Below are 25,683 nucleotides of genomic sequence, written 5' to 3' on the forward strand. Positions count from 1 at the left end.
AAAAGGGTCAAAACGATCAGTTATTTTCTAAAAAAATAAATAAAATAAAAAATACAATTGATATACTTTTTAACCTCAAATGCTCGTCTTGTCTAGCTCTGTTTACACTGTGTAGAGATTAAAAAGTATATAAATTGTGAATTAAAAAAAAATAATAATAACCGATCGTTTCGCTAGATAAGACCCTTCTCCCTCGTCTGTGACCCAAACTTAAGTAGGATTTCCAGGGCAAGAGTCTTGACAACATTCGAGTTTGTTCTTATCATTTCCAGTCAGGTAGGTGAAATGTTAGGCTAATATCTTAAATGATACTGCCCATACGTATCTTTACTACCTATTTACTTTAGTTTGCCAAATAATGTGCACTTATGCTTACTAAGTCCTTCTCTATATGATTTAATAGCTTCCACATGTTTTTTATGTGGTTTTTAACAGCATAAATTAGCAGAACAATGTATTAAGTAGTACATTAACCCCTGCTGAAAAAAAAAAACAGCTAAAACCAGCCTAGGCTGGTTGGCTGGTCTTAGCTAGTTTAAGCTGGAAGTAGCTGGTTTAAGCTGGTCTCCCAGCCTGGCCAGGCTGGTTTTAGCTGGTGGTTTTCCAGCCTGACCAGCTAAGACCAGCCTGGCCAGGTTGGAAAAGTATCCAAAACCCCTCTAAAACCAGCCTGCCGACCAGCTATGACCAGCTAAAACCAGCCAACCAGCCTAGGCTGCTTTACATTTTTTGTGAAAACCATTTTTTTCCAAGCATAAGCTATAGCTTGATTATTTAACAGCAGAAATGTAACATTATAAATGTTTTTACTGTCACTTTTGATCAATTTACTGCATTATTTCTGAATAAAACTTTTGTAATTATTGTACTGAGGCATATCCAGTCATTTTCTGTGAATGTGCCAGAACAAGAACATTAAACGTGCAGTAACGGTAAAACAGTTTGCCCTACAAACCAGTGTGTTCATAATTAAGATAATACATTGAAATAATATGGTAAGAAACACCAGTTTGCAATTTCAAGCAGCAAAACGATCTGTTGTAAAGCTAAAAAATAGCTTGAAGCGATCGACACCGGAAGCACCCATTAGATTTACAAATGTACTCTTGCATGAAAAATAAGGTTGATATTCTTCTTTAAAACATGAGTGTCAGTGTCTTGGTGGAAAGACCTACTTTAGATCAGCATTGCGGTGGAAATGTGGACTTTGCAAACTCAGAAGGATTCTTTCTTTTCAAGTTCAGAAAGAGAAATCCTTACATTCCGCTACAGAACAGAACTTCCTCTTACAACCTAAAATTCTTTACTCCCGCTGACTCGCTGTGCTGAGGAAGAAAATACAATTTTACAGTTCCTCTAGCAAAACACTGCACAACCCATTGTCTTTTTCCCTCCATAATTGCTATTTAATTGTTTCTGAATAGATTCCAGGTTCCATTGACAAGCCTCACTATTAGGATCAAGCATCTTTGTGTAAGCTATGCTTAGTATCTTAGACAGTAACAGTTTTAGAAAAGTCTTTAAGATGTTCGGCTATTTAGAAACAGAACTAGAAATATTCACTGAATAATTAGCAGGATTGAAAACTAAGCCAGCTGTCATTCTTGCATAGCACTAATATAAGAAATAATTACTTGACGTTAGTATAGACATTAATAACTACGTGACATTTGTAAGGAGAATCACACAAAAACCACATCATATACATCATAAATCATATAGAGAAGGACTTAGTAAGCAGGAAAGTGCACATTATTTTGGCAAACTAAAGTAAATAGGTAGTAAAGATACGTATGGGCAGTATCATTTAAGATATTAGCCTAACATTTCACCTACCTGACTGGAAATGATAAGAACAAACATGAATGTTGTCAAGACTCTTGCCCCGGAAATCCTACTTAAGTTTGGGTCTCTAAATGATCACAGCCGAGGAAGAAGGGTCTTATCTAGCAAAACGATCGGTTATTTGTTAAAAACGTTCACAATTTATATACTTTTTAATCTCTACACAGTGTAAACACAGAGCTAGACAAGACGAGCATTTGAGGTTAAAAAGTATCAATCGTATTTTTATTTATTTATTTTTAGAAAATAACTGATCGTTTTGCTAGATAAGACCCTTTTTGATGGTTTAGAGCCCTTTGAAGCTGCATTTTGGAAGTTCAAACTCGGGGGCACCATAGAAGTCGATTATATGGAGAGAAGACCTGAAATGTTTTCCTCAAAAAATATATTTCCTTACGACTGAAGAAAGAAAGACATGAACATCTTGGATGACAAGGGGGTGAGTATCTATAATGTTTTGTTCTGAAAGTGAACTACTCCTTTAACACAATGACATTAATATTAGACATAATAGAATGTCTGAAGGATTATGTGACATTGTAGTAATGAAGTAAAGCCTGCTAGAAATTCAGCTTTGCCACTAGAGAAATAAATTGCGTTTATATATGCATATAAACATCCAAACATTAAACAGTCGGTAAACTCCTTCCTCAAGAGGCTTTGACTGCACCTGATAATCTGACACCATAATTTTCATGCACGCATGACAAAGAACTGCATAAATATCATGTAGTGTTTTACACAGTGACCAAAGTTCAGCTTGTGCAGTCTTTTTGTTTCTTTCCATAAACATGTAATTATGTCACCGCTACCCAGCATGCACTTCAGCATCTCCTTTCAAATAAAGACGCTGGTTGCATAATCACGCAGTTAATCATGCGTAGACCAGCAATTAAGTAAAACACTCAGAAAACACTTGGATTTTACTTGAATACTTTACACCATGTCAAGGTTTTATTTGACAGTATTTCAGTAAATATCATACAGTAAACAAGAGCTCTGCAAAAGTAAGTATATATCCATTGAGTTGCATTTCATAAAAATAGTAGCTCACTTACAGTTTTTGTGACTAGGTCATAGTACATAGTGTCATATTTATAGTTTTTTAGCTGTACAGGGTGAACCGCGCTGTTCTTTAAGTTCTACACAGTGATACAGAGCCCCTTTTGGGCATTGCGCTGCCTCCATGGCTCCACTGATAAATCTCATTTTAGATCACATTATTTATCAGGTCGAATCAGTTCGGTGACGTCTCTTTAGCATTTGGCTCTCAAAGACAAACAGAAAAGCAGTGTGAATGCCAAAGTAAAAAAAACTAAGGCCAGAAACATAGCCTAAACAAGTACATGAATGCAAATGCCGCTAACTACGCAAGTGAATGACCTTTCTCTTGTTTGTTGCGTTGCAAAATATGTCAGAATGTAATTCATAGCATAACACATTGCATTCTGAAAGGGACAAGAATGAAAATGACCTCATGATTTACACTGTAAAAAGTTTTCACAAGTTTCAACTTAAAAACTTCTCACAGCTCATCAGCTGCCTTAACATTTTAAGTTAAATAAACTTCAAAGTACAAGTCATTTTAACTCATTTCATTGTCTTTAGTTGAAATTACTTATCGTTTTAAGTTGATTTAACTTAAAATTCTAAGGCAGTTGCTAAACTTAAGTTTTTAAGTTGAAACTGGGGAAACTTTTTACAGTGTACTCACTCTCAAGCCATCCCAGGTGTATATGACTTTCTTCTTTCAGATGAACACAATTAGAGTATATTAAAAACATTTCTGGCTCTTCCAAGATTTATAATGGCAGTAAATGGCTGTTGAGATTAATAAAGGCCTTCTAAAGCAAATTGATGCGTTTATGTAGGAAAAATATTCATATTTAAAACTTTATAAACCATAATCTCTAACTTTTGCTAACTTACGTAGGACTTAGAAGTGCAAAATGAGGATTTGTAAAGAAAAATGTCAGAGGATTTCGATAAAAGCCAAGAGGCTTTTGCTGTAAACAAAACGTCCTACTTTATCCGTTGGAACGCCACTTCTTGTGAACGCTTGTATGACAGCACAAGCCATTGATTACTTTTAATAAAGTTTAAAAATGGAGGTTTTTCTTACACAAATGCACTGATTTACTTTAGAAGGCCTTTATTAAACCTGCAGAGCTGTGTGGAGTACTTTTTATGATAGATGGATGCACTTTATTGGACTTCAAAATCTCAACACCCATTCACTGCCATTATAAAGCTTGGAAGAGCTAGGACATTTTTTAATATAACTCCAACTGTATTTGTATGAAAGAAGAAAGTCATATACTACTAGGATGGCTTGCGGTTGTGTAAATCATGGGGTAATTTTAATTTTTTTGAATAAATTACTATGGTATTAGCATAATATAGCATCAGTTTTCTTTTAAACCAAGCAGACTAACTTGAACCTGTTGTGAAATCAATGTGAGGAAATGTTTTACCCTCATGCTAAATCCGTAATAAATGGATTCCATACATAAACATTTTCCAAACAATAGATTGAGTGCACCAATGCATTTTTCAATAGTAAAGACATTTGAAGGTACCTCTGTCGCCCCCTTGAGTATGGAGGTTTGTTAGCATTTCTTTGCGTCTGCATTTGCGTATTTGCGTAGAGTATGCTTCTGGCCTTAAAATGCCTTAGTCCTTATTCATAAAGTTGATTTTGTACTTTAAACCAAATTTCTAATATCATGGCATTCATAGTGATCAAACTCATTCATATGCACAATCTTTGCTGGTACTCTACCCAAAATACAATTGCTTTGACAATGTCATTGTCTAGGATTTCGAAGGATGTACCACTCGGAATGTAATGGCCACAGAGGCACACTCATTTTTGGAGTGCTTCAATTAATTTGTCTTTATCAGGGATAATTTATGTTAGCACTATCTTGTAATGACTAGATCATTGTCGGCTCTCCTTGTCATCTACAACAGTTGTCAAAGAGTGTCAGTGAAACCCGTCATCGCTTTATTTCTGTGGGAGATGAATATAATAGATGATATAATGACAACGGATAGAACAGATGAGATCTTGTCTGGGGGTCCTTTTCACAGGAACTACAATTGACGTATATAATAATTAAAGTGAACAAAATTATAAAAGGCGTGAATAGTTGTACAACATTTTTGACAGTATTGCAGGTAGAATACACAATGAAGCACCTTTGGGGTCTTGACATGTGAAGTGTGTAATTTCTGTGCCACTATTGGTTTTGAAATCAGTGTAAAAATCGTGCAGTTAGTTGAGCCAATGTTGTTTTGTCAGCCCAGAATTGCAGTTTGATGCCACTAGTTGCACAGAAATGACCCATTTCATCTTCAAGTGATTGTAAAATGCTGTATTTATTAATGACAGTGACATTAACGGCAATGCAACTCATAAAAATGTGATTAATAATGTATACTGAGGCCCAGATGTAACAGATGTTTGTTCTATTACATCTTAACGTTCCAGTTAGTTACATTTTAAGCCTAAATATTAAGGCCCTTTCACATGACTCACGTCATTGTTTCCCAATTCCAATAAATTCAGTGGAGCAAAGAATCAGCGGGTAAACAATAGAAACCATCACAGAAATTCTAATAGTTTGCACTCCAAATACCATTACACATTACAAACAATACAAACCATCAACTTTTAAACATTAAAACCAATAAAATGGTTTTCTGTAGTGTGTTTTGGAACATATTCCATTAGGATTTAGTGGTTTTAACAAGCCACCAATAGAAAGTGACCAATTACCAGTAAAAACCCACAGGGTCCATTACAGTTTCCATTAAAACCATTACAAGTCCCAGTAAACCAGTAAACCATTACAAATTCTGTGATGGTGTCTACTGTTTTTAGCAAGGTTTTCAAAGCATAACCAAATAATTTCCATTTGCTGAGACCTTTCAATTGGTTCTTTGTGTTTTCAGTTAACCTTCGATTAGCAAGCTAAGCTAGTAGAGACTGATAGACTGTGTAGATACATCTAAATACAGCACAAGGTGGGTAATGGCATTAAACAAAAACAAAAACAAAAACATGACAAATGCATACGTTACCTCTTTCATGTACTTTCACAATTTGCTGTTAGCAAGCTTGTGTGTGGAGATGTGTGTTGAAGCCCTGACATGAACCATGTGAAAGACACTTACGAACACACAACCTTTTATATAGGAAATATGCTAATAATCAAATTTTCATAGCAGGATTTTGAGAATCAACTTCCTCGTAAATATTCAATGAATATCATGGATGCACAGCATATACTCTTTTCAGTGCTGCATTTTATATGTATACGTCTACTGAAAGACAAAGTGCTCAACAAACATTTGAACTTCTGTCAAAGATATTCTTAATAAATATCTGAATTTCTTTTAGATAACTCTCACCTAAGTACGAAAATAGCTTTGAATTTTATATTGATATCTATCTATTCTGTGGACATAACCTGGCCTCTCTAGACAGCAGTCGCATTCAGAAACAGGTTTGTGATGACATACTCATTCAGTTCTGGCATTACTGTTGCACAGTTTCAACGGAACAAGTAGTCCAATGAATTTATAGCAGCCTATGTTTTTTCATCTTGATGTCTTTGCCTAGGATTAAGAAATCAAATAAAGCATCAAGTGGTCAGCATAAGGCAGCGGTGTCCACTCCTGCTCCTGGAGGGTTAATGAACTGCAGAGTTTATCTGCAATCTGCCCCAATAATTGCCTGGATGTTTCTAGTAATCCTGAAGACCCTGATTAACTGGTTCAGGTGTGTATAACTAGTATCGAAGCTAAGCCTGGGGTGTCCAAATTTGGTCCGTGAGGCATGGTGTCCTGCAGAGCTTAGCTTCAACCCTAATAAACACACCTGAATAAGTCAATCAAGACCATAGTAGGCATACTAGATACTTCCAAACAGGTGTGTTGAGGCAAGTTAGAGCTAAGCTTTGCAGGACACTAGCCCTCCAGGACCGAGTTTGGACACCCCTGAGCTAAGCTCTACAGCAGCGATGGGCAACTTTAGTCCTGGAGGGCCACTGTTCTGCAGAGTTTAGCTCCAACCCTAATTAAACACACCTGAATCAGCTAATCATGGTTTTACTAGGCATACTACAAACGTCCAGGCAGGTGTGTTGAGGCAAGTTGGAGCTAAATTTAGCAGGACACCGGCCCTCTAGAAAAGAGTTTGGACACCCCAGAACTGAGCTCTACAGCAGGGATGGGCAACTTCAGTCCTGGAGGGCCACTGTTCAGCAGAGTTTAGCTCCAACCCTAATAAACACATCTGAATCAGCTAATCAAGGTCTTGCTAGGTATACTAGAACCTTCCAGGCAGGTGTGTTGTGGCAAGTTAGAACAAAACTCTGCAGGACACCGGCCCTCCAGGACCAAGTTTGGACACCCTTGAGCTAAGCTCTACAGCATGAATTGGCAACTTCAGTCCTGGAAGGCCACTGTCCTGCAGAGTATAGCTCCAACTCTAATTAAACAGACCTGAATCAGCTAATCAAAGCATACTAGGCATACTAGAAACTTCCAGGCAGGTTTGTTGAAGCAAGTCGAAGCTAAACTTTGCAGGACACCGGCCCTCCAGAACCGAGTTTGGACATCCCTGTACTAAGCTCTACAGCAGGGATGGGCAAATTCGGTCCTGGAGAGCCACTGTCCTGCAGAATTTAGCTCCAACCCTTATCAAACACACTTTGTTGTAGCTTTCTAGTGATCTTGAAGACCTTGATTAGCTTGTTCAGGTGTGTTTGATTAGGGTTGGAGCTAAACTCTACAGGATATCAGTCCTCCAGGACTGAGTTTGGAAACCCTTGAGCTAAGCTCTACAGTACAGTGACCCTTCAGGAGCAGGATTGGACACCCCTGGCATAAGGCACTCTGCCCTAATCAAACCATTCTATATTTCATCAAAACCATCTTGGACTCAAATTGCTTTGTTCGTGTACTCACATAAAGGGAGAATAGATTGAGAGTCAAGAGAAGGTCAAAGCCCATCGGCTCCTTCAGAAATTGGGTTCTCACACTGACAGCGATTTGCAGAAACTTGTAGTCGCGACAGTTGCCGTTGATCTTGAACTTGAGGCTGCAACTACCGATGTCAGTGTAGACAGTGAAGGTCATGTGATCTGTTTCCTGTTACAGTCTATATTGAAGTTGAGTAGGAACCCCTCAAGTTTATATCGCTGTCAGTGGGAACGCACCTTAAAGTGGAGTAGGAATGAATTCTAGATTACAGTCTTCTAACTTACACTGTGTATGATATCAATACTCCAGTATGAGCTCACAATGGTGTGTAAAGAACATATTTACAATATGTCTCACATATATGTAGTCATATAATATATCTATTTCTATATTCATTTTACCGACCTTTATACAGACATCTGCAGGTCAGTCTTTAAGGCAGAGTTCCATAGTCGAGTGTCCGCTCATATAGAATCTTTTTAATCATATTCATTCTTCAAATACACAAAAACTGTATGTCAGGCAACTCCTTCAGTATTCATTTTTTAATGAAAGTGTATAAAAATTGCTGTAGCCACCGGTGGTGGTTCAGAGTCAGTAAGTGGTTCTCTATGCATGTACATCTCTGAGTCTTGAGTGCTCTTCCCCAACAGTTTAAACAAGTCTGGGATTCTTTTTGCACGCTACATGCATCACTCATTCTACCGTGGTTCCATTTTTGGAGTGAATGCTTCCAGTTCTTAAGGTGGTGGGTGTCGTATCTGTTAAAATAACTTAGAATAAAATATAAATAAAAAAATGCTCTGTCTAGAAATGCATGGAAAGGTCTTTAGTGAGGATTGTGTGAGGGTGGTACCTAGTCAAGGTTAAAACCAATCTCTTCCAAGTAGAGCAAGCCTGTGAAAAGCAATCAAGAAGAGCCCAACCAGCCCCAAAACAAGGCGGGTCCAAGGCCAAAAGTAAGGTCTAAACTTGGGCCTGAGATGTTATCTGCTGATGGTGGAGGTGGCTGAGCGCAGGGTACTGGGTAGCTTGTCCGAACCAGGGATCTTCCAGGGCCCTGGGGATACTGTGGCCTTCCTGCCTGGTGCACTGCTGCTGGTCTTGGAGTTGTGGCTGGGACGACTCTCTTGGCTCATTAGCCCTTTCTCTGGTTCCTTTGGTAGGGCTTTGAATGGCACCAGAGCTCCTTGTTGGTTGTTGCTACCATCCAGGCATCCGTTTCCCCCATTCATGTTGGTGTCATTTGGAATGGTTTTAGGCGAGTCTCGCTTTCGAGACGGCGTGTTGCTCCGCTCCCTCCTACGCTCCTTGGACTTCCCCCGACTGCTTTTGTGGGATTTGGACTCTCCCGCAATTTCATCAATGTATTGTTGCTGACTCTTCCCTCCACTAGAGCGACGGTTGTTCCTGCTACCCTCCCTCTGCTTGGTCCCACCCCCAACTCCACCTGCCAGGGCTGACCTCTTTCCCACACTGGCCTGCTCCAGAGCCCTACTCTCTGGGCCTCTAGGACCCTGGGAACAGTCTGGACCTGCTGCTTCCAAGGACGATGTATGAGGTGGGTCAGTGGGTGGGTTCACATGAGAAGAAGCTGATGGATTAGATAAGCTGTCGAGGGGTGGTGCTACTTCCGACAGACTTGGGGAGGCTGTAGTGTGAGCATCCCAGGGGGCGGGACTATCTGCTGGGGAAACATGGAAATAGTTACATCCAAACACTCAGACCAAAACTGAAAGAAGCACACACTCACACACTAGAGTAAGAAAGATTAGTGGAACCAAAGTTAACACTGGCAAAGTAGTACTATATAACGAACACAAACCACATGGCCCCCAAACCAATTCAGCACTAGGGGTGTTGCGATATACTATTATTGTCAATAATTGTGATACCAGGATGACATATAGCAATAATTGTCTGTCGTCTGTAAGCTCTTTCAGTAGCTGTGGTCAACTAAAAGCCTTAAAGGCATCAGGGCTAAAGTGGAGAGAACAAAGACGGGGAAGTTTTATTCATCCAGAGGCATCTTCCTATTCGTTTCTTCTCTTCTTAACGCTAGGAAAGCAATTAAGATTTACATCGCTTCTCTTTTTGCTCTTCGACTGAAAATTACAACTAAAAGCCGCACAATGTGGCGTCGTATCAGTATTTTATTTTCTGAGTTGTATTGTGGTAAAAATAGCAACAGGTAGTGACAGTAGCTCATCGAGTGCAACCATTTGATGCCATTGAAATAATGACGCCCCCTATAGTCTATAATATGTATAAAACAACTTGTTAGGCTTAGGGGTTAGTAATTCTTTCAGCGTTGGGTAGGCAATCAGCACTGTGATTTACACAACCAATGAAATATTTATAATCGACTGCAGGGTGGGATTTGTGCTGAACTGGTTTGGTAAAAACAAAAATCACAGAAGCCACACTAACAAAAAAAGTACCTTGATGTTACTATGGCTGTTTTCTACAATGTACGATGCAAATAGTATGGTATCTGTTTTATTATAATTGAACACAGTATGTTGGAATACCATGTAACTACAGTAATACGGTACATTACCAATTCATACCATCAGTGTATCATGGCATTGCAACAGTACTTTTTTTGTAAGGACACAAAGGACTATATGATATACCAAAACAACCTCCATTTCTGGCAGGAAATGTGATCGTTTTCAGCCCGTAAACTAGTTTCATGTGTGTCTACTGGATGTGGAATAATGAGGTTTTCCCTTGGGCTTCTACTGCTATCCACCCAACCTCCATACACACACCAGTGCACACACACATCACTTCACACCAAGATGCTTATATTGGAGTGACATCTCCACACTTCCTCTCCTCAGACTCCCAATACACAATAGCATATTTTACCAACACACTCACAACCCAAACTGAAAGAGGGTCACCAACCTTAATATTCTCATTATACATCCCTAATCCTACCTGTCTCCTCATATATCGCAGGATACACTGAGGACTGCTCAGCTTTCTACCAACCTACGAAGCACATATGCACCCAGGCGGCCATTTTAACATGTGCTAACAAGCGAATTGGCTGGGAATTCATTTCAACACAAGAAAATGAACACTTACAACAGCATCTCTTTATAATTAATCTTCAAATACAAGGAAATATAGCAAGTGTAAACAATTATGTATCATTGTGTCTCTGTGCTAGTTTTTTCTTACTCTACTGGGGTAAATTTCTCTCGTTTATATGGCCCAGGTGCAGCAGAAATCACTGGCCTACAGAGTAAAAAGATGAATCCAAGCTCATAAAAGGTTTTTCACTGTGAAATAGACGACAGGTATGGAATATAAAACCGTAGAGGCTGACACAACCATCCCATGATGACTGTATTTCAGCTAGGTTTCTGTGGCGCCACCGAGATCTCAGCGGGACACTAAACGCGTGAGAAGAGATGGCCAAGTGTGAGCGGAATTCAAAGACAAGTGCGCATAGGGTTGTTTCAGTGGCTGTTAGGAGCTCATAGGCGTTAAGTTTTCATCAGAATAGAGAGTCAGTTACAAGAAAGTTAAGAGTGTATGTGCGTCTAGGGGTATATTTGCTGTTTCTCTTTCAGTGTGTGAATTTTCATAGACATAAACTTTCACTGTATGACCTAAACGGAGTATGGTTGAATATTCAAAATATATGCAATATTATTAGCTGGTGATAAAAAAAAATTGCAATGATTTTAATGCACTTTTTATTAGACCATTATGTTTCCTAAAGACCACAGTGGAGTGGAGTATGAGAGCGCTAATACAGAGATAATTTAATAGGATTTCTGATTTAAACTTCATTAAAGTGGCAGTAAACTCTGGAAAAGACAAGTTACATGTGAGTTACATTCACTAACACAGATTCAGTTACAAAACAATGTTATCAATTACTGTATACAGTTGAAGTCAAAAGTTTACTTACACCTTGCAGAATCTGCAAAATGTTAATTATTTTAACAAAATAAGAGGGATCATACAAAATGCATGTTATTTTTTATGTAGTACTGTCCTGAATAAGATATTTTGCATAAAAGACGTTTACATATAGTCCACAAGAGAAAATAATAGTTCAATTTATAAAAATGACCCTGTTCAAAAGTTTACATACGCTTGATACTTAATACTGTGTTGTTACCTGAATGAACCACAGCTGTGTTTTTTTGTTTAGTGATAGTTGTTCATGAGTCCCTTGTTTGTCCTAAACAGTTAAACTACCCCACTGTTCTTTAGAAAAATCCATCTTTTCACACTGAGGACAACTGAGAGACTCACATGCAACTATTACAGAAGGTTCAAATGCTAACTGATGCTTCAGAAGGTAAAACTATGCATTAAGAGCCGGGTGGTGAAAACTTTTTGAATTTGAAGATCATGGTCAATTTAATTTATTTTGTCTTCTAGAAAACATGTAAGTACCTTCTGAAGGGCAGTACTAAATGAAAAAAAAAAATGGTATTTGAGCAAAATAAGAAATATGTACACATCTTTATTCTGTTCAAAAGTTTACACCCCCAGGCTCTTAATGAACCGAGTTTCCTTCTGAAGCACCAGTGAGCATTTTAACCTTCTGTAATATATGCATATGAGTCCCTCAGTATGAAAAGATGGATCTTAAAATCACACAGTCATTGTTGGAAAGGGTTCAAATACACAAAAATGCTTAAAAACCAAAGAATTTGTGGAACAAGAACAAGAATAGAGGACAGTTTAACTGTTCAGGATTATATGTAAACGTCTTTTATGTGAAATATTTTATTCAGGTCAGTACTAAATAAAAAATAATATGCATTTTCTATGATCCTTCTTATTTTGGTAAAATAATGAACATTTTGCAGATTCTGTAAGGTGTATGTAAACTTTTGACTTCAACTGTATAAATGAACTAAAATAAAATAATATCGAAAAACCAATCCAAACCACAGCACTCCAAGAAAGAATGATGACTGGTGTGTTAGAAGGCATGCACTCTGTTACAAACCGTGTCTTTAGGATGGCCCATTAGGAAGAAATAGGGGGAGCCATGGTTGTCACTTTTCATGCACATGGAGAGACTGGAAGGTACCATTCCTATAAGAGGCGAAGTAACAACCTAGACCAATCATTAGGGTTAGAACAGCAGCCACAGGCTAAGACAGTATTAAGATCAGTGCTGAGATAGTATTCAGTAAGGAAAATTGAGAACGGAAGTGAGAAAGTGAGAAATTTACTGATGAAAGAGAAGAAGACTAGATATCTGCATTAATACAAAGAGCATGCTCTCGCAGTCATGTTAAAGAAGAGTGTTGTGTTAGCAGGAAAATTATTTTAGAGTTACTAAATATTAGTGTAAAAGTGAAGGATTTTTCTCAGTTGCTTTAGCTCAATATTTCCGAAAACAATACGTTCAGATCTCTGAACAATTAGTTTGTTTTTACAACATTTCGTTTTAATTTTGTGCAAATTGTACATGTTTTGGCACGTGTCCATAAGAGTAAGTGCAGCACAATTTGCAGAATATTTAAACACATGACTTATTGATCAAAACCTATTAGTTAATATAATTGAAAATGTCATGTTTTTATTGTGTGATCACATCACATGCAAAACAATTTACCGAATTATCAAAACCTCTTAGAAAAATATGGATATTCCTATTACTCACCCCTATATCAACCAAGACGTTGATGTCTTTTTTTCTTCAGTCAAATAGAAATTAAGGTTTTTAAGGAAAACATTCCAGGATTTTTCTCCATATAGTGAACTTCAATGGGGATCAATGGATTGAAGGTCAGCCGAGAAATAAGGGTCTTATCTAAAAGTTCTATACTTTTTAACCACAAATTCTCAGCTTGCACTAGCTCAACTTCATGCATTATGTAGCATCATTAGAAAGGTCACACTTGGTCTAGGTAAAAGTACCGACCCAGTGTTTAAAAAAAGTGAATGTGTAAAGAAAGTCAAACGCCTTTTACAAAAAAATGCAAAGCAACAATCTTGGATGATTTTGAAGGGGGAAAAAAAGGAAAAAATAAACCTTTTTGAACCAGAGTACACAGGCAAAGAACTAACCATGCGTGACCTTTTTAGAAAATGTCCGATCGTTTCGCTAGATAAGACTTTTATTCCTTGTCTGGGATTGTGTAGAGCACTTTGAAAGCTGCATTGAAACTGCAATTTGGGCTTTCAACCCATGGCTCCACTATATAAAGAAAAATCCTGGAACGTTTTCCTCAAAAAAAATAATTTATTTTCAACAGTGACAGTTGCACTTACAGTTAAGAGAATTTTCCAAAGAATTGTTCCAAAAAATGAGCTAAAGCAATTGAGAAAAACTGTAACTGATGGTGACCTTTTTCTAAAATGATCTACTAGAAATTCCCATTGAGAGCAGGATATTAGTAATAATCAATTAAAACCTGTCAACTGCACACATTTTGCTTGTGGTGTGAATAATTCTACAAGAATCCATTATTTCACAACATATTTTAATATACAGTCAAACCCGAAATTATTCATACCCCTGGCAAATTCTGACTTAAAGTTACTTTTATTCAACCAGCAAGTTTTTTTTTTTTTTTTGATGGGAATTGACACAGACATCTCCCAGAAGATAAAAAGACGATGTACCAGAGGCATCATTGTGGAAAAAATATTTCTCCGCTTTTATTTACATTTGAACAAAAAGTGGCATGTCCAAAATTATTCATACCCTTTGCAAACTGTCACAGTCTATGGGAAAATCCAAAGTTCTATACCATTTCAAATAGTCCAAGCTGTTCTAAAGCATCCAAATTACCCTGATTCTTTGAGAACAGCTGTTTTAATCAACTCAACAGGTAAATGCTCATCTGGGCAAAGAAGAAGACTTCTGGTCTTCTGTTTTATGGTCAGATGAAACAAAAATTTAATTGTTTGGCCACAATGATGTGGACTTCATTTGGCGTAAAAAAAGAAGCCTTCAACCCTAAGAACACCATCCCCACTGTCAAACATGGTGGTGCGAACCTAATGTTTTCGAGGGGGGTTTTCAGCTGGTGGACCAGGGAACCTAATCGCAGTAAACGGCACCATGAAAAAGGAGCAATACATCAAAATTCTCAACAACAACATCAGGCAGTCTGCAGAGAAACTTGGCCTTGGGCACCAGTGAACATTTCAGCACAACAACAACCCAAAACACACAGCAAAAGTGGTGAAGAAATGGTTAGCAGACAAAACATTAACGTTTTGCAGTGGCCCAGCCAGAGTCCTGACTTAAATCCAATTGAGAATCTGTGGAGGGAGCTAAAGATCAGGGTGATGGCAAAGAGAACCTCCAACCTGAAAGAGTTGGAGCTCATCGGTGAAGATGAATGGGCAAAAATACCAGTGGAGACAAAAAGCGGGTCAGCAATTAATTATTGGAAGCATTTGATTGCTGTAATAGCCAATAAAGGATTTTATATTGATTATTAAGAAGGGTATGAATAATTTTGGACATGCCATTTTTTGTTCAAATGTAAATAAAAGCTGAGAAATATATTTTTTTCCACAATGATGCCTCTTGTACATCATCTTATTATCTTTTGGCAGAAGCCTGTGTCATTTCCGGTCAAAAAAAAAAAAAAACTTGCAGTTTGAATGAAAGTAACTTTAAGTTAGAATTTGCCAGGGGTATGAATAATTTCAGGCTTGACTGTACTGTACATGCTGTGATCTTCTGCCAGTCCCCTATATTATACATTTCTTTATGTATATATAGCCATTAAAATATCACCTACTCCAAAGATCTGTCTTGCAATGAGACAAATTGATAGTTACTCCATCTCTTGAGACCCTGTAAACTAAGTGAGGTAACACTATAGACATTTCTGAGCAGTACGGTACGTGTTTAGACAGTCCGTGTAAACCTACCATACTCAGGGACCTGCCCTGTGCCTCTCTTCAGCAGTAGGCGAACTCTACGGCCACCCGATTTGATGAGCTCAATGGCCCGAGCGTGGGTCATATCCCTCGTGCTCTCCCCATTTATTTCAATGATCTGATCACCAACCTGCAAAACAGACAAAATACGGCTATTATCTGTTTAAAAAGGTGTTTTTGATTTAAAATCTATCCTTTCACTCTCCAGAACATTTATTTCGCATTCAAATACCAAAGTTTGTGAAGACAGATGTGCGAACGCACGTACAGAACAGAACAGTGGTAATTATTTTCTGACAGCTTTGAATTGCTCCCTCTCTGGTTTTAATGCTAAAATTAATATGACTATCATTTATTATGGATAATTATTCAGTAGGATCAATATAGGTCCATAACTCATGTCGGCTGTTTCGGTTAAGCACTAATCAGCATTAGCAGTCATGAATGAGATCGAGTACTAATTAATTTCAGAATTGAAACTGGATGAATGAATCATGGGTACAAGGTTTCTTATGAGCTCCACTTCTGATGTTCTTCATCAAGTGTGAGGAAGGTGTGCAACTGTTGAGGATAATGAGGGACTGCTTAATTGCCCTTCTTTGATACAAAGGAAGCTGGTAGGATCAATATTACTACAATTAGTTGCCCACCAACTTATTTATTTTTTTCTTTTCATCGTTTATGTTTTATCTTAATATTTTTAGCTGTACTGTCTCTAAATTCATCTTTATTAAAGCACAGCCATCAAATTGCCACTTGTGTAGCGAATCCACCGCCTTTAACAATACATTTCAAGAAAATTACTGTCAGTGCTGTCAGATCATTTGCTGTGAGCAATATTCCTGTTATTATGTATAATCTGTGGGTCTAGTTTTTGTGTGTGTGTGGGCTAAGATAGTTTTGTGTAATAGAAAGGTTATAGATTTTTTGCCTGTTCATTTGTAAACTATCTCTGTTAACCTGTGGAACAAACACATTTTTTGTTGTTTTTCTATGTTCCTATGCAGATGGATTTATCTCAGCCTTTATTGTCTTTCTCTGCCAAAATTTCTTTAAGTTCTGTTAAAAATTGTTGAAAATATAGCAAAAATTAGTCTTGAGACTTTTGCGTTTGGTTCCTTTCTGTTAAGCTCCTTCTGCTTTCTGCTTCTCCTTTTACTACTTGACTTATCATTTAGAAAACCTATAGACTAGTTAATTATACAGACAAATTATACAGAAAAAAAACAGCATAATAAATACTAATTTTAAATATATATGAAATAATTATTGAATATTAGTTCCGCATATCAGTTATCTATGGAAGCCCATTTACACTAAGGAATAAAAAAATAAACAAAGGTAATTGCGACTTTTCATCTCAGCAATTCTGACTTTTTTTTTTTTACTTTTTTCTTTTACTTATAAAGTCAAAATTGCTAGTTATATAGCCAGAATTGTATTTGCCAGAACTCGCAATTCAATTTTTTTTCTCTCAGAATTGTGTAAAATTAACATGCAAATTTTGAGAAAAAGGCAGAAGTTGCAAGATATAAACTCGCTTCTGAGAAAAAAAGGCAGAATTGCGAGATATAAACTCATAATAAATCAGAGAAAAAAGTCAGAATTGCGTGATAAAAATGTGCAATTCTGAGAAATAAAGTCAGAATTGTGAGATGTAAACTCACAATTCAAAGAAAAAAGTCAGAATTGCGAGATATAAATTCACAATTTATAGAAAAAAAATTCTGAATACCATGATGTAAACTTGCAATTATGAGAAAAAGGCAGAATTGTGTAATATAAACTCACAATTTGAAGAAAGAAGTCAGATTGCGTGATAAAAACATGCAATTCTGAGAAATAAAGTCAGAATTGTGAGATATAAACTCACAATTCAAAGAAAAAAAGTCAGAATTGCGAGATATAAACTCACAATTTGAAGAAACAAGTCAGAATTGCATGATAAAATCGTGCAATTCTGAGAAATAAAGTCAGAATTGTGAGATATAAACTCGCAATTTAGAGAAGAAATTCTGAATATTATGATATAAACTTTCAATTATATGAAGATTTCTGAGAAAAAAGGCAGAAATGCGAGATATAAACTCACAATTTGAAGAAACAAGTCAGAATTGCGTAATGTAAATGTGCAATTCTGAGAAATAAAGTCAGAATTGTGAGATATAAACTCGCAATTCAGAGAAAAAAGTCAGAATTGCGATGTATAAACGCACAATAATTTTCTTTATTGCATGATATAAACTTGCAATTATGAGAAGAAAAGACAGAATTGTGAGATATAAACTAACAATTCAGAGAAAAGTGACAGAATTGCGTGATATAAACTTGCAATTCTGAGAAAAAAGGACATAATTGCGTGATATAAACTCATACTTCTGAAAAAAAAAACAGAATTGCGTGATAAAAACATGCAATTCTGAGAAATAAAGTCAGAATTGTAAGATATAAACTTGCAATTTAGAGAAAAAAGTCAGAATTGTGAGATATTACCAATTACCTTTCTGAAATTTGTTATTAAGTGGAGGAAATGGGCTTCCGTAGTTTTCAAAGATAATTATTTGGTTGTAAAAAAAAAAACTAACAAAAAACATCCATATATCCATATAATAGCCAATCTCAAGTCAATTGAGAAAATATGCAGTTTTCACACCCTTAATAAACACTATTATATTCTCCCACAACACACAAACAAATAAAGCAGACAAAGATTGTATAATTATGAAAATATTGGTGCCCCATTGAACAGATGAAGCATACAGTATATGCTGATGCTGAGCATGTAGTTGCATTGAACTTATCTTATGTCTGTGGACTAATTGGCCAGGGGCTAGGGAAAAAGAACGAGCCAATTATAGTAACAAATGGAGAAATCCTCTCAAATGGTCTGGATAATGTGGAAGTCCAGGCAGGTCGCTGCCAGTGATGGGCGGCAAGTTTTTTATGACTCATTAAGATCTTGTTTGAATGAGGGGCAGAGAGCAGTATGACCCTCAACTCTCTCATTACTGACAAGGAGTGTCTCGTTTTTTGTTCCTACACTATGTCTGGGGCTGGTTCCTCTGACCTCTGGGGTGGAGAGCGTTAGTAAAAGCATCACAGCTAGCAGCGTCAGCAGCTCTTTCATGTTTTTGGTGTATCTTGAGGGCATATGTAGAAATCTACAGCAGTAGCAGTGTCTGCTGTGGGCTATATAACTTCATGCTTAATGGACTTTTTAAAATACCACGGGTCTGTACCACCACAAACTAATTATAGATTCAAAAGGCATTTTGTGCTGCGATTATATTCATGCCCCGAAACAAGACAGGATGATGTTTACAGTCAGAAGTGTGGCTCTTGAATGGAAGGGAATGGTCACTGTGTGTGGGATCTGCAGGTAATGGACTAAATATGAAAGGCTGTAATGAGAGGTAAAAGAATATCCTAAGGGGACTGTTTTATTCACATTAGCTATGACAGCTTCATTAGGGATTCGAGCTGAACAAGGAACAGAACAGCAGCAGAATAGGATGGATGGATAGATAGACATACAGAAAGACAGATGATGGATAGATAAATACTGTAGATAAATAGACAGACAGACAGACAATGGATGGATGGACGGATGGCTGAAAGGACAGGCAGAGACAGAAGATGGATGGATGGATGGATGGATGGATAAATAGACAGACAATGGATGGATGGACAGACAGAGAGACCCACAGACGATGGATGGATAGACAGAGAGACAGACGATAGGTGTATCGATGGACAGAGAGACAGACAGATGATGGACAGATGGATGGACAGGGAGACAGACAGATGATAGACGGATGGATGGATGGATGGATGGATGGATAGACAGAGACACAGACAGGAGATGGATGGGTGGACAGAAAGAGAGAATAACAGACAGACGGATGGATGGATGGATAGATGGGCGGACAGCGACAGGCAGACAGATGATGGATGGATGGACAGAGACAGACAGAAGATGAATGGATGGATGGATGGATGGATATATGGAGAGACAGACAGACGATAGATGGATGGATAGACAGACAGACAGACAGACAGACAGATGATGGATGGACGGAGAGACAGACAGAAGATGGATGGATAGAAGGATGGATGGACAGAGAGACAGACAGACAGACAGACAGACGATGGATAGATGGATGGGCGGACAGAAAGCAGACAGACAGACGATGGACGGATGGAAGGACAGGCAGACAGACAGACAGACAGATGATGGATAGATGGATGGATGGGCGGACAGAGAGACAGACAGACGATGGACGGATGGAAGGACAGGCAGACAGACAGACAGATGATGGATGGACGGAGAGACAGACAGAAGATGGATGGATAGAAGGATGGATGGACAGAGAGACAGACAGACAGACAGACGATGGATAGATGGATGGGCGGACAGAAAGCAGACAGACAGACGATGGACGGATGGAAGGACAGGCAGACAGACAGACAGACAGACAGATGATGGATAGATGGATGGATGGGCGGACAGAGAGACAGACAGACGATGGACGGATGGAAGGACAGGCAGACAGACAGACAGATGATGGATAGATGGATGGATGGGCGGACAGAGAGACAGACAGACGGATGGATGGATTGATGGACAGGCAGGCAGGCAAACAGACAGACAGACAATGAATGGATGAATGGACAGAAAGACAGACATATGATGGATGGATGGACAGAGAGACAGACAGACAGACGATGGATGAATGGATGGATAGGTGGACAGAAAGACAGACAATGGATGGACAGAGAGACAGACAGACAATGGATGGATGGATGGACAGACAGACAGACAGACAGACAGACAGACAGACAGACAGACAGACAGACAGACAGACAGACAGACCGACCGACGATAGACAGATGGATGGATAAAGAGACAGAAGGGCCAGCAGATGATGGATAGACGGACAGATGGATAAATGGAAGGATGGATGGACAGAGAGACTGACAGACAAACCGACAATGGATGAATGGATGGATGGATGGATGGATGGACGGACGGAGAGAGACAGACAGACAGACAGACAGACAGACAGACAGACAGACAGACAGACAGACAGACAGACAAAGGATGGAAGGATGGATGGACAGAGAGACTGACACACAGACAGACCAATGATAGATGGATGGATGGATCGTTGGACAGAGAGACAGACAGACAGACAGACAGACAATGAATGAATGGATGGACGGACGGACGGACAGACAGAGAGACAGACAGACAGACAGACAGATGATGGATAGATGGATGGATGGATGGATGGATGGATGGATGGATGGATGGGCGGACAGAGAGACAGACAGACGGACGGATGGATGGATGGACAGGCAGGCAAACAGACAGACAGACAATGAATGGGTGGATGGACAGAAAGACAGACAGACATATGATGGATGGATGGACAGACAGAGAGACAGACAGACGATGGATGAATGGATGTATGAATGGATGGATAGGTGGACAGAAAGACAGACAATGGATGGACAGAGAGACAGACAGACAATGGATGGATGGATGGACAGACAGACAGACAGACAGACAGACAGACAGACAGACAGACAGACAGACAGACAGAGAACCAGACAGAGAAACAGACAGACCGACGATAGACAGCTGGATGGATAAAGAGACAGAAGGCCCAGCAGATGATGGATAGATGGACAGCTGGATAAATGGAAGGATGGATGGACAGAGAGACTGACAGACTGACCGACGATGGATGGATGGATGGATGGATGGATGGACAGAGAGACTGACACACAGACAGACCAATGATAGATGGATGGATGGATCGTTGGACAGAGAGACAGATAGACAGACAGACAGACAGACAGACAATGAATGAATGGATGCATGGATGGATGGACAGTCAGAGAGACAGACAGACAATGGATGGATGGATGGACGGACGGACAGACAGAGAGACAGACAATGGATGGACAAACAGACCAAAAGTCAAAGAAATAGACAGACAGGTGATGGATGGATGGACAGAGAGACAGACAAAGAGATAGACAGATAGATGATGGATGGATAGATGAATGGACAGAGAGACAGACAGACAGACAGGCCGACGGTGGATGGATGGATGGATGGATGGATGGACAGAGAGACAGAGTGACAGACAAAGAGATAGACAGATAGATGATGGATGGATAGATGAATGGACAGAGAGACAGACAGACAGGTCGACGGTGGATGGATGGATGGATGGATGGATGGACGGACGGACGGACGGACGGACAGAAGGAAGAACAGGCAGATAGAGTGACAGGACAGATAGACACACAGAGAGATGATGCATGGATGGATGGACAGACTAACAGACAGAGAGACGGGTGATGGTTGGATGGACAAACGAATGGACGGACAAAAGGACAAGCATACAGGCAGACAGAGAGACAGACAGATGGATGGAGGGATGGACAGATAGACAGACAGACCAATAGAAAGAGAGATAGATAGACAGATGATGGATGGATGGGCAGATGGATGGAAAGAAAGACAGACAGACAGACAGATAGCTCACCCTCATTCTTCCATTGCGTATTGCTGGTCCATCTTCAGCCAATCGCAGAACGAACAAATCCATCTTATACTCACGGCCTCCACGGATACTAAACCCAAAACCTTTCATCCCCTTTTCCAACTCGACCGTGAAGAAATCAAAATCCTGCAAACACATACACACACATGCACAAATTATGGACATGCATAATACATACTTTATGAAAATGTCAGTGCCATTTACACACAGTCATTTCAGTGATGAATTATTATATCAGTGTGTATTTCTTCTCCATATAGAACTGTACCACAGTGAATTAGTGAATACAGAGTAGCAGCAAGAACTACCTGGGGCATCCTGTAGTCTGGTAAGGGGAAGGTGCGAGGGTCGGTGGACAGTTGTCTGTAGTCGAGCAGCGGGGGATGTCTGTAATCAAGCGTTGGCGGCTGTCGGTAGTCCGCTACAGGAGGGTGTCGGTAGTCCACCGGGGGTTGGCGGTAATCGGTGAACGGCTGCCGAATATCGGGTTTTACATCCTGTCTCGCTTTCACCTCTGACCTGTAGCTGAACAACCAATCAGAGCAGAACCAATGAGAACTAGTAGCACTTGGTGATGTTAAAACTTCTGCAAAGAGTTAGAATGTAAGCAAGAGCAAGTGAGACTTAGACTAAGTCTATGATGTTTTCATGGCACTTTCTTGTCTGCAGAAAATGTGGCAATTCAAAATAGTAGCTTTTATCAGTAACAAAAGCTGTAATTTATATATACAAGAATTGGGAGATTCTCTCATAATATTTACTCTGTTTATTTCTGTTTTCCAGTGGATGCCGTCAAGAGCGACTTACCACTGACAGAGCTACCGCTCTAATGAATTTTAAAGTTTAATACAGGATAATGTTCTGTTGAAAATGGCGAAGCCTGAGGAGCTCTAGGGTGTATATTGAAACTTGAGTGAGCATGGAGAGGAAGTGAAATCATTGGTCCCTGCAGGGTATATAAATGATTAAAAACTGTTTTAAAGAGCCATGTAGGTAAATTATTCAGTTCTGTAAGAGATAAGTGATTTTACGCAACAACCTAATAGTGAGAGAGAGTCTGTGAGTCACAGAGGTTTAGATTCACTCTATAAATAGTGAACTTTAGTAGAGTTTTAACTTGATTACAGAACAAGTCTGACTTAAACTCATCCATTCAAATTATTAGGGATGCACTATATATCAGTTCCATATTGGCTGAATGTAATCTTCAGCAATATATACTGTATAGCTTTCAGCCATATTTTATTAAAATGACACACAAAATTCATGATCATATTCAGGTAATAATGTAATCTGTGTTGGTTCCTTGCCTGCTGTCGTGGCTGTAGATCTGTACTGGCACTGCGGAGGGCTGGGTGGGCGGGTTTTGTTGGGTCACTGAGCTGGGCTGATTGGCTGGGCTGGTTTGAGTGACAGGGCTCGGTTGTGCTTCTGAGCTAAGCTGCGTTATGGGGCTGGGTTGAGGTGCAGAGTTGAGTTGAGGGGTGGAGTTGGGTGGAGGGACAGCACCGGTTTGGTTCACAGTGCTGGGTTGGCAAACTGGACTGGGCTGGGCCATAGGGCTCTGCTTCTCTGAGCTGCCTGCAGAAGGCGTGCTGTTCGTCTCTGAAAAGTGAAGAAAAGACAAAAAGCTAAGCTATTTTCAGAAATTCTCTTTATTTTTACTTCTAAAGCAACAGTTTAAGGGTTGCATGAGTAATGTTTGCATGTACTGTAAATGTTATTTTACCACTAAATGCACTGAAGTAATTATGCAAATGTCCAAAATACGTAAATGCAATTTAAATGCCACAGTTTTAGAGGCTAGTTCTGAGTGCTAGTTCATGAAGTATACAGCATACTTTAAAAAACTTCTGAAGTGGATCAATAAGAATATGCTAGTCTGGCGGGAACCAAGTTTTCTTTATAATAAAGGAAAACCAGTCTCTTCTTGGCCTTTATCGAAATCCTCTGAGAATTTTTTTTTTAAACCCTTATTTTTGTACTTCTATTTTGTGATTTTATTTTGATAATCGATTAATCTAACGATTTTTAGAGCGATTAATCGAATAATCGTTGATTATTTCACTGATTAATCAGTAGACTTTGATTTATTATCCAGCTTTTGCAATTAGTTAAAATAGGTATACATATTCTAACAAATTAATAAAGGTAAAGGTAATTAGGTTATACAAATAGATATATTTGGCACACAAAATTAGACGACAGACAGAAAAACTCTCTTATTTACCATTTAATTACCTATATGTAGAAGTAACTTAATAACACATCATGCTGTCTAACATCTTTTGTAAGTCATATGGATAAGAAACAAAATAAGGTAATAATGTGCTTTTTTTCCCAGATTTTATTCACAACATACTCTCTTAAAATACCTAATAGGGTTATGGTAATCAAAACAGTCCTGATCTAGATCAAGCTCTGATCTCAAACTATCACTTTAATGAAATATTTTTCCCCACTAATAATAAGGTTTGATCGTTAGCTAGCTCCACACTGGAGAGCTGCCTTATAACAGAAAATCAAGTTGTAATTCTAACTGAAAGTGACATTTACCTTTTTTGTTTTTTAATGTTTAATACTGTAAAGCTGCTTGTTTTAAGGCTATTTCTATTGCATTAAGTACTATATAAAGAAACAAGACATGACTGCTTTACTGGAGAGTTTGTGCAAACTAAAGCCATGTGGAGTACTTTTTATGATGGATCAATGCACTTTATTGGACGTCAAAATCTCAATAGCCATTCACTGCCATTATAAAGCTTGGAAAAACCAGGACAGTTTTTTAATATAACTCTGACTGTATTTATCTGAAAGTCATATACACTTAGAATGGCTTGAGGGTGAGTAAATCATGGGGTGTTTTTCATTTTTGGGTGAACTATCCCTTTAAACTGGATTTCTGATGCTTGAAATACTGTACATTAAACATGCAGTGCAACCATTTAAAGAATTTGACTTTCAGAAGAATAGTTTACTCAAAAATGAAAATTCTGTTGTCATTTACTCACCCTCATGCCATTATAAACCTGTATGACCTTCTTGTGATTTTAAATTGTATTGCTTTTAACCATTTTAATTTCATTATTTTAGCACTGACATTGCAAGCACAATCTCACAAAGCCCTCTGCAGTTTTATCACAAACTACCATTCAAAAACAAAACAGTAACGGCATCCAGTCGCATTTTTTATTTTAAGAACACTTAAGTTATTAATTAAAGAACTGTAGCTTGTTTAAAATAATAGACCATTAAAAATTAAAATAACATTCTACAAAGACTCTGACCAGTCCTTTTGACCCACCCCCTTTCATTGTTCTGGAAAACAGATAGTCCTGTCCAACCTCAGACCATTGGTTGAGACATTTGACATGTCAGA

At 38.6% G+C, this 25,683-nt stretch overlaps 1 protein-coding gene across 1 annotated transcript in view; it reads right to left on the reverse strand.

Moving 5' to 3' along the window:
• Positions 1-2,777: 2,777 nt before the first annotated feature.
• Positions 2,778-25,683, reverse strand: part of LOC141332842 (membrane-associated guanylate kinase, WW and PDZ domain-containing protein 2-like) — a 44,872-nt gene continuing 21,966 nt past the window's right edge. Inside the window, exons 8-12 of the mRNA XM_073837800.1 lie at positions 23,615-23,909; positions 22,613-22,829; positions 22,287-22,430; positions 15,718-15,856; positions 2,778-9,523 (exon numbers count right to left, since the gene is read on the reverse strand). Coding sequence (XP_073693901.1) covers positions 8,823-9,523; positions 15,718-15,856; positions 22,287-22,430; positions 22,613-22,829; positions 23,615-23,909 — 1,496 coding nt within the window. The 3' untranslated portion in view covers positions 2,778-8,822. The remainder of the gene's footprint in view (positions 9,524-15,717; positions 15,857-22,286; positions 22,431-22,612; positions 22,830-23,614; positions 23,910-25,683) is intronic.

The sequence above is a fragment of the Garra rufa genome, chromosome 4, assembly GCF_049309525.1.
Source record: "Garra rufa chromosome 4, GarRuf1.0, whole genome shotgun sequence".
NCBI classification, from domain to species: domain Eukaryota; kingdom Metazoa; phylum Chordata; class Actinopteri; order Cypriniformes; family Cyprinidae; genus Garra; species Garra rufa.